We start from the raw sequence: 14,171 nt of genomic DNA on the forward strand, positions 1-14,171 counted from the left end.
ATCAACAATACAATTCAACTGCTCTATGATATTTTGAGTACTACTCGATGGCGTGTTACCAAGATTTTTATAACAACAGGGACTAGAGTTTCTACTACTCGTATAGTATCTATAACACCCTGGATGAAAAGTTTTTGAGCAGTCTACACACCTGAGTTTTTCACCGGCTACAAGCCGTTTGCACTTAAAGCAAGTGTCAGACATGCAACCGATTTGGTGTAATGAGAAGCAACAACAATACCAGCTGAGAGAAATGTCACAGAGACACGGTAAAAGGTCGTGTTGATACTAACACACCGCATAAATCGAACTCACAGTAGACACGCACACGCTGAAGCACACGGGAACCAAGCATTGACGTAAACAGGTACTTAAGATTAATTCCAGCTTCAGAGTATTATTTGAGAGAAATTCCCTAGCGGTCGTCCAATGGGAAGAGGGAAGGTAGCGTAGGAGTTGTATACAGCAAATCGTCCGTCCGTTAACTGCCAAGTCGTTCCAGTCAATAATTTTAGGTTATAGGATACCAGTCTTCAGTTTATTGCCTCATCCCGTAGAGAGAGAGAGAGAGAGAGAGAGAGAGAGAGAGAGAGAGAGAGAGAGAGAGAGAGAGAGAGAGAGAGAGAGAGAGAGAGAGAGAGAGAGGAGGGAGGGAGGGAGGGAGGGAGGGAGGGTGGGAGGGAGGGAGGGAGGGAGGGAGGGAGGGAGGGAGGGAGGGAGGGAGGGCGGGAGGGAGGGAGGGAGGGAGAGAGAGAGAGAGAGAGAGAGAGAGAGAGAGAGAGACGATATATGTATTGCAAGTAATTTCGTGGCTTCACAAAATAGAAAAGGAACCTCACTTACTTTTTTAAAGTGAAGGGTAAGAATTCTCGTAGATAATATATTATTGAATCTTGGTGAGCGGTAATACAAATGTAAAACGCATTTTCGTTAACGTTTCGGCCCGGATATGGGCCCTCCTCAGAACGATTACTTTTTTTATTCAACTGTCAAGAATAAAAAATGTTTTTATAATTTGAAAAATATACAATAAGACATTAATTACTATACATGTAAAACTATTTAAGCTATTCTCTATTGTAGGTTAGTGGGTACATATTAAGTATCTGTTATGGTTATAAAGTGATAAAACTTTGAGAGTAATTTACCTTCTATAGGAAGGAGGATTAAGATACAGTCAGAATCGTAAAATACAATTTGGTGAGCGCAGGTTCTTCAAATAAATGACAATAATCGTTGTCGGCTTCTCCAATTGTTAAAAGTACAGTTGTTAAAAATATGGAAGTAATTAATTAAAAAAACTATGTATCTTCACTGTCTATAAGTCAAAGTATTACAAAGATTTAGAGAAAGGGTGTTTGCGCTCGGCATCGATGGCGGTAAGAGATCTTTTACCAACGAGGGTTGTAAATCCTCGTCAAACCAATCGGGAAAGATTTTCGATACACTGGCTTCCTTCAGAAAATTGTGTTTGACTCAAAGATGATTCCATGTTATAAGGTTTTAGTCAACAAATATATTTATTAACAGACTTGAAGTAAATTAAATACACTGTTGAGTTCGGTTGTATGAGATTCACGCGGGGTAGTGAGAAGAAGTTGTGGCAGTAGAGTAAGTTGGTCTTCTCTTCGCGTTGTTCGAAACAAATCTGATCTTAAAGGTAGGTTTTAAAAATTAACTAAGTTCCGATGGCCAAAAAACTACTGGAAGGGGTAGGATTGTCCCTTGAGAGAAGGGATGAATTTTGCTTGGGAGTGGGAGTGAGCACGTGAGCCAGAAGCAGAAACGTACATTTCCAATGTGCGATGCACGTGCGGGCGTTTTAGGATACACGTCATAAAAAAACAAGGACGAAACGTGAAGATTAGAGGATTGGTAGGCAGGCAAAGGTATTTACGAGTAGAAAGTGGAGAATTTGTCGGGATTGCAAAACTGGCTGCCAGATGTGGCAGACCGGCGTAAGGAGTATCCTTTTTTGCAAATCAGTCGACACAATTCGTCAATAAGGGATGGGAACTTCCAGCAGTTGAGTAGTTTATGATCTTAAAACGTGACTAAAATGTCCACGCAGAGATTAGGATTAAAGACTGTAAAACGTGAAAAGAATGCCGCTAATTTACAGAGCGGATTCAACATGATCCCCCGGTTGAGCACACTGTGGTCAAAATTGAATGAATCCGATGATTGAATTCGCTAAAGTATAGTTAATTAAAGATAAGTGTTATAATCTATGGGGTAAAATTATAATCTTAAAATTAGGTCTGGATTGAAAAACTTTGGTGCGGATACATGTTTAAGAGAGGTTCTCTGCTTCTGGATCAATTGGTAATAGAATCAATTTCTTTACGGCCCGATCGGCGACCCCTTTCGCTGTTCTGATGGAGACGACGCGGATAACGCCGTCTGCTCCTGGATGGATTGTGGTTACGCGGCCCATGCGCCACTGCATGGGTGGAAGGTTATCGTCCCTGATGAGAACGAAGGAGCCTTCCTTGATGGCGTGACACCTGGTGGTCCATCGGTAATGGGCGTTGAGTTCCGACAGATATTCCTGGTGCCATCTATCCCAGAATGACTGTCTCATCCTTTGAATATTTTTCAAGATGGAGAGACGGTTGGGTGGAATATCCAAGAAATCCTGTTGGGGTAAACTCGTCATCGTGTCACCAATCAGGAAATGTGCAGGAGTAAGAGGGAGAAGGTCGTTAATATCAGAGGATAGAGGAGTCAATGGGCGAGAATTAAGAATTGCTTCGATTTCGGTTGCAAGAGTAGTCAGTTGTTCGAAAGTGAGGGTTTCAGTGCCGACTACACGCGAAAAATGCCGTTTGAACGACTTGACGACGGCTTTCCAGATTCCCCCAAAATGCAGTGAATATGGAGGATTAAAGTGCCAAGTGATTTCCTTTTCTGATAGATGTTTTTGTACCTTTTCGTTATGCTCCGACGAACGTATTAGGGTCTGTATTTCCTGGATTTCGTTTTTAGCCCCAACAAAGTTTGTGCCATTGTCTGAGTACATAGAATTACAGCGGCCGCGTCTGGCAGCAAAACGTCGTAGTGCGGCAATAAAGGCATCGGTGGTAAGATCGCTCACTAATTCTATGTGAACTGCCTTTGTGGCTAAACACGTGAAAACAGCTATGTAGGCCTTGACCTTGTTTTGATTTCGTACACGTTTTTCTTTGATGAAGAATGGACCGCAATAATCTACGCCTGAATGAATAAATGGTCTAGCTTCTGATACCCGGACGTTTGGCAGTTGACCCATTTTGTAATTAATTGGACGAGGATTCAGTTTGGCACAGCTCACACAGTGTTGGATTACGTTGCTTATTTGTCGTCGTCCATCGATGATCCAGTAGTTTTTTCGGAGGTTGTACAGGGTAGCCTGAGTACCTGCATGGAGGCCCGAGATGTGTTCCTTCCGGATGATGAGTTCTGTGATCTTGTGGTTTTTTGGTGAAATTATGGGATGCTTCTGATTGTAAGAGAGAGATGAATGATTTAAATGACCGCCGACTCTTATGACTCCGTCTTCATCAATCCCAGGGTCTAGAGGTGTTAGACAACTCTTTGAATTAATTGGACGACCTCGTTGTAGATCGTGTAGCTCAGATGCGAAGCAGATTCTTTGGATCCATGCGATAATGCGTAGAGTAGCTGTTCTTAGTTCGTCTACTATGAGAGGACCTGTTCTTCGGTTTTTAAATCGCAGACAATAAGCGGTGACTCTTTGTAGCTCAGTAAACGTACTGTATCGTTCAAGCATCGAGTCTCCTCCGGTGGTGATAAGGCAGGTTGCATTACGTAATTCTGGAATTTCCTGTGCTACGTTCAGTGTAATCGACGGCCATTGGGTTTCATCCTCTGTCAGCCAGGCCGTACCGTGCATCCAAAGACTGTTTTTTGTAAATTCGGTCGGTAATTGTCCGTGAGATAAAGCATCGGCGGGATTGTCCTTTGTTACGACGTGTCTCCATTCTACCGACTTCGCTCGTGATTGGATGTATTTAACCAGTTCAACGTAATTGACGAGTCTGACCAGAATATTGTTTTACTGATCGGTACCGAGAGAGTTGATTTGATATTGTCGTACAAGTCGACGAGTAATTGCACCGCGCATAATTTGAGTCTCGGTATAGTTTGTACCGTGTTTATGGGGGCCACTCTTGATTTGGCACAGAACAAGGATACCTGGGTGTTACCATTGTCTGACCGGAGATAAATACAGGCTCCATAAGCCTTTTCTGAAGCGTCACAAAAACCATGTACTTGGATATCCTTCGCATTTTTATGAAGAAGGTTTCGATGAAATTATAATTGGTTAAGCAGGTTGAGTTGCCCTGCGAACTTGGTCTATTTGGTATGAAGCCATGTAGGAATGGATTCGTCCCAATCGAGTTTCATTCGCCAAAGTTCTTGCATTATCAGCTTAGCATGAACAATGACTGAATTTACCAATCCTAAGGGATCGAAAATTTGCGCAGTTTCGGAGAAGATTGTCCTTTTTGTAAAGCGCGATGAAAGGTTTATAGGTTTGACGGTGTATATCAATTTATCTGTTTCGGAATTCCAATGTACGCCCAGAGTTTTGAGATTCGGATCATCACCGGCTAAAAGTTGTAGATTTACTTTGGTTGCGGGCAAGCCTTCTAACCCACGTATGTCGTTCGAAGCGCATTGGCGTAAGTTGAAGCCTCCTCGTTTCAGTAGAGCGACAACTTCGTTCCTCAAGTTGATAGTTTCTTCGATTGTTGGTGCACCGGTTAGCAGATCATCGACATACAGAGCATTTTTTAAGGCCTGGGATGCTGCTGGAAAGTCCTGACCTTCGTCTTCAACTAGTTGAGCTATGGTTCTTATCGCGAGAAATGGGGCTGACGTGAGTCCGAACGTCACAGTGTTGTGCTCGAACGTAGCGATTGAACCGTCGTTTTCCTTCCAGAGAATTCGTAGATATTTCCTATCCTCCGGTCGAACAAGACATTGCCTATACATTTTCTCGATGTCTCCTGTTAAGACGTAATTGTGAAGTCGAAAACGTAGGATTAAGGTAAGAAGATCGTCTTGTATAGTTGGTCCAGTCATGAGACGTTCGTTCAGCGATATCCCTGTGGTTGATTTAGCGGAACCATCAAACACTACTCGTACCTTCGTGGTTTGACTGGTTTCCTTGATGACAGCGTAATGTGGGAGATAAAATCCTTCTTCGTCGTTAGATTGTATCCTTGTTATATTTCCAAGATTTCTATACTCTTCAATGACCTCGGTATATTGCTGTTTGAAATGAGCGTCCTTAGCGAAGCGTCGTTCGAGAGTTTGGGGACGTCGAAGAGCGAGATCTTTGGATAATCCGAGCTGGTTTTTCTTTTCGTTGAAAGGTTGAAAACCTTCGTTGAAAGGGCTACGACGTAACGTCCGCTAGGATTGCGAGATACATGTTTTGTGAAATGATCTTCACACGATTGTTCTTCTGCGGAGAGATATTTGGTGGTGGGGCCTGCTTCCAGCTCCCAGAACCTGCTCATATCCTCCTGTAGTTTCAACGTGTTGCAGGTAGCGCTGCTTGTTTGCTGATCGATTATTGTATGGGAAGAGATATTACCCACGATGACCCAACCAAGTAAGGTTTTTTGTAGATAAAGATCTGGGTCCTGAGTTGATGAGAGACGGATTGTCCCGATTGAGAGCGTGGCCATAGAGGGACCTGCGCTCAACAAGATCTGTAGTGGAGCTGGTTTGTCAAAATCAGGATCAGCCATCCGAATGTTTTTTGGGATCACTATAGAGGAGCAATCGACATGTTCTGGAGGCGTGAGTGAGCTAATTTGGGGAACAATGAAGAAGTCGAGTGTCTTCTTGTATCCGGTAATCCGAGATTGGATTGTGGCTTGGATTACGTAGTGAGAAATGGTTGACATACCATCTACAGCGCCGATGGGAACGGAGCATGTCCCTTTCGGCAAGTTGAGTTCGTTTGCTAAGGTTTCAGTGATGAGATTAATCGACGAAGCTGTGCCGAGAACGGCTCCACACGATATGAGTCGTTCAGAGTTATCTAACACAAGAATTTTCGCAGTTGCAATCAATTGATCGGCGACTGTGTTAGATGATGATGCAGAGCTGGGCTGCGGAGTTCGTGATACTTCGGTTTCTGAAGCTAATCATGCTGATGTTTCGTTAGATTTCGTAGCTGGCTTAGTTTCATGTAACAAAGAGTGATGTCTCTTGTTACAAGTTTGGCAATTTCGCGCTGACAAACAGGTTTTTGCCGAATGTTGCCTTCCTAGACAATTCATGCAGAGTTCCGCCTTCGATACAGCTTGGATCCGCTCTTGAGTTGTCATTTTTTGAAAGTTCTCGCAACCATAAACTTTATGAGATTGGTTGCATATGGGGCATGTTGGTTTGGTTGAAGAAGCGTTCGTCGTTGTAACGAAACTTTGACCGCGGAGGTGCGTTCCCTGTCGTTCGCGATGCGCCGCAACTGGCTTAGAGTTTCGAGAGTTTATGGCCCTTGGGTTCGAGGTTGTGGTCTTTGGCGCGGTCCAAGTATGTTCTGAGCAATTCGCTCGAGCTTCAAGGAAATCGAGTAAATCGGTGTATGATTTAACTTCGTTAGTTTTTATCGATAGCTCCCATTCTGTCATTAACGATACGTTGATTTTTGACCGAATGAGATGAATTATGGGGACGCTCCACGTCTTTACGGATTAACCCTTATTTTCGATAGCTCGGAGATGTTGTCGAAAGGCATCCTTTAATTCTTCTAAAGATCCGGATGATTCCTTTGCGACGCGTGGAAATTCACTAATAGCATTCCAGTGTCTTTCAATTACCTGCCGTTTCCGATCATATTTTTTATTCAGCATTGTTAGGGCATCCTCGTAATTTCGTCCGGTTGTTTCTAATGATTCTATGGTTTTGAGAGCTCTTCCTTTAAGTGCAGATCGTAAGTATTGGAATTTTTGAACTAGAGTTAGATCTTTGTTCTCGTGAATGAGCGCGGTAAACATGTCGTAAAAAGGCGCCCAGTCTTCATGATTTCCGTCGAAGTTACTTAGCTGGATTTGTGGTGACCTCACCGGAATATTTGAAGAACTGGGTACTGAGATGCTTGCTTGAGGATCTGATACCGTCGTGGTAGACGAGGTGTCGCGTTGCAAGTTCGGCAATATATTGCTAACCTTCGCGATGATTTGGTAATATCTATCTTCCATGTTTAAGGGGTTATACGCAGTTGCGAGGCTCAAAAATAAGGTTTTTTTACGATTTTTTTGTGGACACAGCTTTTATTTACTAAGTACAAGTAATAGTAATTCTGAAAGAGCACACTTTGAAGAATATAATTTTGTATTACTCGTGTCAAAATATTGATGTGCACCGCCTCTGCAGATGATGCCCTGAACGACCTCCAAAAAAAGGCGCTCGGCGGTGAGCACGATTTTGTCGGTTTGGATTATCTGAAATAAAAAAAAAAGGTGAATTCTTTTAAAGGATAGATAAATGCAGGTATTGAACGAAGGAATAAACAAAATTTTCATTTTTAACAAAATGGCGGCTATTTGAAAAAAATTTTTAGTTTTCGATGAAAATTTTCGCTTTAAATTGTCCAAAAAAAATAGTAAAAAATTTTGTACATCTTATTCCTTCGTTCAATACCTGAAGAATGTATCTAAAAAGATTGTGTCAAAATTTCAGCCCGATTAGTTGAGCCATCTCTGAGAAATCTTGCTCACCGACTCTGAAATGACAGTTTTGAGATAAACGCGTTTAAAGTTTCAGAAGTAGTTTACACATAGGTAAATTTTTTTTTTTTAAACTTACATGGTATCATCGATTCCAGGGCCATAAGAGGGACCTTGTGCAGGATCCCTAGCTTCCAGTAAGTCCAGCATTTTAAATTTTTTCGCAGACGCACTAAAACTACTTTCATCCGTTTCAGTAGTCTTTGGATTAAAAGTCTGTGTTCTCTTTTTTCTTCTAGATAATTGGACATTTTCGGTACTTCTGCGAGATCTCGAACATTTACGAGGCATTTTTTTAATGTTTAAATAAAATTCACTAGTAAGTTTAAACTGAACGCACGACTTTACCACTTAGCAGTACAATTTAGACTGACGAAACACTTTTTTTAGGTTATAATATAACTGCACGTGACCTTCAAGTCTTTAGTATATCTGACTATTATACTCGTATTCTACAAGAAAACAATAGAATAAAGGGTCTCAGGTAGCGCGCCTCATGCATGCAGCTGCTCGTCCAGTTCTTACTGACCCTACTTTCTAACGCTCTGACGTGGCCTTACAAATTCAGGTAAATCTCCGAAAATATTTATCGGATTGACTTCAAATTTTCAGAGAATATACTCAAATATATGTACATTCCGAAAATGCAAAAAAAAAAAAAACGATTTTTTGAAAATTCTAACTGCGTATAACCCCTTAAACCGTCATCTTGTTCTACATCTGTAGGATTAATTCGTTCTATTTTTTCTTGTATGGGTAAAAATTTGTTCCAATGTTCTTGAAGAGTTTGGAATTGTTTATTGAGATACACGCGATCCGATTCACCTGTTCCTGTTTCTTCGACGAGCATTTTTTCAAAGTGCGTAAGTCGACGTTTCATTAGACCTCGCGATTGATGCAATTCTACAAGTTCACTTGCTCGATCTCCACTAGAGCCTTGCGTTTCTGGCATTTTTTACGGAGTATTTGACAGTTGCGTGGTAATTGAGGAAGGAAAGGGAGACGATTGGTGATTTGATAAATTAACGAGCTTACCGATTGTTGAGGTTTGCGTGGCTGCTACGTTGAGTGGCGATGAATTACCGTTGTTGTGGGTGATTTTCCGACGTGGACTTTTTTATGGCAATAGTTCTTGGATAACAATGACAATTCGTTGAAAAAGTCGTTAGTTTTTTAGTTATCCGGCTCGAAGGACCAAAATGTTTGCGCTCGGCATCGATGGCGGTAGGAGATCTTTTACCAACGAGGGTTGTAAATCCTCGTCAAACCAATCGGGAAAGATTTTCGATCCACTGGCTTCCTTGATACAATTGGGTTTGACTCAAATATGATTCAATGTTATAAGGTTTTAGTCAACAAATATATTTATTAACAGACTTGAAGTAAATTGAATACACTGTTGAGTTCGGTTGTATGAGATTCACGCGGAGTAGTGAGAAGAAGTTGTGGCAATAGAGTAAGTTGGTCTTCTCTTCGCGTTGGTCGAAACGAATCTGGTCTTAAAGGTAGGTTTTAAAAATTAACCAAGTTCCGATGGCCAAAAAACTACTGGAAGGGGTAGGATTGTCCCTTGAGAGAAGGGATGAATTTTGCTTGGGAGTGGGAGTGAGCACGTGAGCCAGAAGCAGAAACGTACATTCCCAATGTGCGATGCACGTGCGGGCGTTTTAGGATACACGTCATAAAAAAACAAGGACGAAAAGTGAAGATTAGAGGATTGGTAGGCAGGCAAGGGTATTTACGAGTAGAAAGTAGAGAATTTGTCGAGATTGCAAAACTGGCTGCCAGATGTGGCAGACCGGCGTAAGGAGTATCCTTTTTTGCAAATCAGTCGACACAATTCGTCAATAAGGGATGGGAACTTCCAGCAGTTGAGTAGTTTATGACCTTAAAACGTGACTAAAATGTCCACGCAGAGATTAGGATTAAAGACTGTAAAACGTGAAAAGAATGCCGCTAATTTACAGAGCGGATTCAACAAAAGGTTTGTGGTAGTTAAAATAGTTTAAAACAATGTCCAAACGGTGGTACTGGTATCATTATGACCCTGTTCTCCATGTCTGAACAATTTTTGTTAAACCGTTTGTGTCAACTGGTAAACAACGACTGATGGGAGAATCAAATATGCCCAAGAGTGAAGGTGAACAAGTACAAACAATTATAAAAACATGTGGCATGGGGACAACAAATTTATGTACTTAGTTAAGGTTAAACAATGTGTGCTGTGTGGGAGGTAATCAGCGGTTTGTAAATATTGCTAAGATGTTCAACGTCTTGTGTAAGATTAACGGAATTTGGGTGTCCTGTAATATTGCGCATTTCTAGTAGTAACCGTTTATAATAATTAGGTCCTTCACAAAGGATGTTAGTATTGTCATAGTTAAAAGTATGTTGTTCTTTGATCAATGTTATTCTTGGATATGAAGGTCACAACTCAAAACACTTTTTTATCGTGTTAACGTTTCGGCCCTGGTGGGGGCCCTCCTCAGAACATTTTATTTAAATATCTGTCACGAACAAAAATAAAATAATGTATAACTAGGTTTTAACAAAATTAGACATAGTGATATAAATAATATGCAAGGATATTTGAGCAAGTATAAAAGAGGAATTACCTCGTATGAGATGACACTTCCAATTACATAGAATGCGTGTTGGTAATTGATGAATAAATAGAAACAATAAAAAACAATAAAAAACAATAAAAACAAAAACCGAAACACACTGCGTTCGCGACACGTAATTCCCACGAATTCGTATTCGTTGTTAGTTTGGTAAAATGAAATAAAACACACCGCCGTTATAGGTTGAGTCCAGAGCACATAAGCACAAGTGGAACGTCCAGTGTGTAGTGGGGGGAGGTCGATCTCGATAGTTATTAGAGCAAACGCAGAGTCAACGGGTTAAAAGGAAACCAAAATTTTTGTTAAGGAGGTAAAATCGAGAGCAAGCTCAGTCGGTAATGGACAATTACAATGGTCGTATCACAGAGGTGTAAATATTACTTAGATGTTCTATGTCTTGTTTACGGTTGACAGAATTGGGATGTGCAACAATATTGCACATTTCCAACAGTAGCCTATTGTAATACAACGGTTCGACGTCAATAATGCTGACTTGAGAATAATTAAAAGAGTGGTCGAAATCGATGGCATGTCTCGTCAATGCAGTATAATTATCCTCGTGTTCATGGATATTGCGTTTATGCTCGGTTATCCTTGGTGTGTAGTTGCCTACTAGTTTGGCCTATGTAAGACACGTTGCATTGGTTGCAAGGTATTTTGTAAACTACACCAGAGCGCATACCCAGGGGTAAGGGGTCCTCACCCGAATCAAACATCGAGGATAGATCATGTGCACATTTACCCACAAATTGAATTTTGTACTTAGAGAATGTTCTGTTGAGTGACTCAAACAACCCCGCGACGTATGGGATGGAAATATAGCTTTTTTGATTGGTTTGTGTAGTAGTTACATCGATATTATTGTTAGGGCTGGTCGATGACAAGATGGAATCGTATTTGAACTGTATATGTTTGTTGAGCAGGCGAGGTGGATATTCGTTTTTACTTAGTACCTGCTGAATCAAGGACAAATTTTTTTGTGAAATTCCATACTTGAGAGTCGGATCGCTCTGTCAACTCAGCAATTAATCGTTCCAATTTTGTATGATCTGGGATGGTGAGAATGGTAATTTAAATACCTTTGTGACCAAGTAGCCTTATGAAACCAATCAGTTTTAATGAGCTGGTTATCATTGATGATCAGGACATCTAAAAAGCTAATTTGGTGATTAGACTCTAATTCAGATGTAAATTGTAGTCTCGGATGGAAACTGTTGAAAACTGAAAGCATTTCTGCAACTTTATCCGAAGGGACAGCTGTAATTATGTCGTCTACATATCTGAAAAAGAATGAAGGCTTGAAGTCCAGTTTATTGAGACAGTATTGTTCAAGATCATCCAAAACCAAATCAGACAAAATTGGAGAGAGCGGTGAGCCCATCGGTAAACCATACGTTTGAGCATATATGTTATGATTGAATTTGAATATGGTAGCCTTAAAACATATGTGCAATGCTTTTAAGAGTTCATCAAGTGGGACCGGAATTTTGTCCACCAACTGATGCCAGCGCTGTTTAACAGCGTTGATTGCAAGATCTTGTGGAACATTTGTGAACAATGACACAACATCCAGCGAAACTAAAATATGATCAGGTGGGAGACGAAAGTCCCTAATAGCATTAACCAGAGCAAAACTATCTCTTACACGTGACAAGGGAGGTACGATGTTGTTACCTATACATTGACTGAGGCAACGAGCCAGATTGATAGTCGGACTATCAGTGAAAGAAACTATAATTCTTACCGGTGTATCCGGTTTGTGAATTTTCGGTAGCCCGTAGGCTCTAGGTGGTAGGCAATCAGTTTTTGCAATTTGACGTCTAAGTTGATCAGAGATGAGTTTGCTTTTAGACCAATCCGTTGTTAGTTTTTTGACTTCTTGTTGCAAGGTACAGGTGAGATCGTATCTAACAACTTTGTAAGAGTTGTTGTTGGAGAGTTGTTGCAACATTTTATCCTCGTACATTTGTTTGTTCATCACAACAGTCGTGTTTCCCTTGTCAGCCTTCAAGAAAAGTAAGTCCTGGTTGTTATTTTGAAAGATCTTAGTTTCTTTAATTTTGTGAAGGATATTCTTGTCAGCGTGAAGGGGAGAAGGGGTGTTGATGAACTTTTTTATAGTGTTGGTAAAATCTTGGCGGGCCGTATTACGAGAATCAGAAGAAATGAAGGAAATCTTTGATTCGAAATCAGAGATAAGTTTGTTGGTTGGGATGCAGTTAGGCTTAAAAGGAATGCCATATTTGGGTCCCATTTTTAGCACGTCGGTAACATTGACAGGAATATCCGTATTGCTAAGGTTCACGATCCAATTTTCAAAGGTCGAGTCAATTGGATCAGAAGTGGGACGTTTTTTGTTATTAATCAGATTAGCTAACTTGTTGATGTTAGCCGCCTTGTAAGCGTTGAAGGCCGGTTCCAATTTCAGGTATTGTGTGTCGGAGAATTTTTTTGACACTTCAACAGGTAATTCAATTAAAATATCATTCTCAAGCGACAACAAAATATTTTGATATTTGACGATGGTCGCCTGAGCGTCACTGATCTCGAGATTAAGTAACGACCTTTGAAATTTGTGTACATTATGTTGGTAAACAGTACGCGACTTGGACATTTTAAAACTAATAACGTTCGAGATAAGCTTAGGGAATTTTAAATGGGTAGGTAAAATCGATCGTTTCTTGCAGTTTAGAAGAAAGATGCGGTGGTTTTTAAGCTTCAACAGAGACTCAGATATGGTGGCCCAACGTCGCAGCTTCCCCGCCAAAGTCTTTCCATATGCAAGAGAGATATCATGGAAAAAAAAAACACGATAAAAGTGTTTTGAGTTGTGACCTTCATATCCAAGAATAACATTAATCAACAAATCTTCAAGGACTTCCGTTTCCGTTTTGAATGTGAGTGACAGGTGTGCGAAAGAGTGCGAGAGAAAAGGAGAGAATTTAGCAGGATAGCAAAGGTGAGGAGAAAAGGAAATAGGGCAGAGAAGGAGCGGGGAAGACATAGACGGGAGGTCGGGTGAAGGGAATAGGGAGGCAGGGATAGAAGGGAAGGGCGGGGGAAAAAGAAAGAAGGGGGAGAGTTTTGAGGTTAGGCAGAAAGAGCAGGCGGACGGCAACGATTCGGATAAGATAGGAATAGGCAGTGACACCTAGGGAGTAAGAAGGGGGATAGAGTGGACAGGTAGGCGGCGGATAGATAAGGTAGGGAGCGGTGAAGGAGAGAAAGAGTATGAGTAACGCGGGTGGCCAAAAAGAAGGGGCGAACAGGGAAGAGGAGGAGAAAAAGAAAGGTAGGCCGGGGGCAGTAGCAGCGTTAGGGAGGGATAGGAGGCATAGCCTGGGATCGTCGGCGACGGTGCTAGACTTATGGAAGAGAAAGCGCGAGGAGGAAGGGGAAAAAGGGGAGGAGGAGGCAGACGAGTTGCAGGAAAGAGAAAGAGTATTTGGGAAAAGCAGGAAAGTGCACCGATCGCCGGAGGGTAAGACAGGGGAGGAAGGGAAGGTAGAGGGAGGGGGTATACAAGATATGTTAAGGTTGATTAGGGAAGAGCTAAAGATAGGTCTAGAGGAGGTCAAAGGGCAGGGAAGGGGGATCAGGGAAGAAGTGGAAAAGATTAAAGGCGAAATGGCTAGAAGGGAAGAGCAGTGGGAAGTAGAGAGGGGGGAGATGAAGGAAATGATAAGGGATCTAGGTAAAAGACTAGAAGAGGTAGAAGAGCGGAGAGGGGGTGAGATGGAAAGGGTAAAGGAGAGGCTGATAGAATTAGAAAAGAAGAGTGCAGAAGGAGGGGGAG

General features: G+C 41.5%; 2 protein-coding genes across 2 annotated transcripts; both read right to left on the bottom strand.

The window, feature by feature from the left end:
- Positions 1 to 2,293: 2,293 nt before the first annotated feature.
- Positions 2,294 to 4,292, bottom strand: LOC107219771. The gene is made up of 2 exons (XM_015658102.2): positions 4,198 to 4,292; positions 2,294 to 3,902 (listed from the first exon to the last, which is right to left on the bottom strand). The coding sequence occupies exons 1-2, from the start codon at positions 4,290 to 4,292 to the stop codon at positions 2,294 to 2,296; spliced, it is 1,704 nt and encodes a 567-aa protein (XP_015513588.2).
- A 7,029-nt stretch (positions 4,293 to 11,321) lies between these two features.
- LOC124292954 lies at positions 11,322 to 12,989 on the bottom strand. Its single transcript, XM_046731845.1, has 3 exons — positions 11,770 to 12,989; positions 11,455 to 11,655; positions 11,322 to 11,328 (listed from the first exon to the last, which is right to left on the bottom strand). The coding sequence occupies exons 1-3, from the start codon at positions 12,987 to 12,989 to the stop codon at positions 11,322 to 11,324; spliced, it is 1,428 nt and encodes a 475-aa protein (XP_046587801.1).
- Positions 12,990 to 14,171: the final 1,182 nt, after the last annotated feature.

This window comes from Neodiprion lecontei, chromosome 2, assembly GCF_021901455.1.
Source record: "Neodiprion lecontei isolate iyNeoLeco1 chromosome 2, iyNeoLeco1.1, whole genome shotgun sequence".
Lineage (NCBI taxonomy): Eukaryota > Metazoa > Arthropoda > Insecta > Hymenoptera > Diprionidae > Neodiprion > Neodiprion lecontei.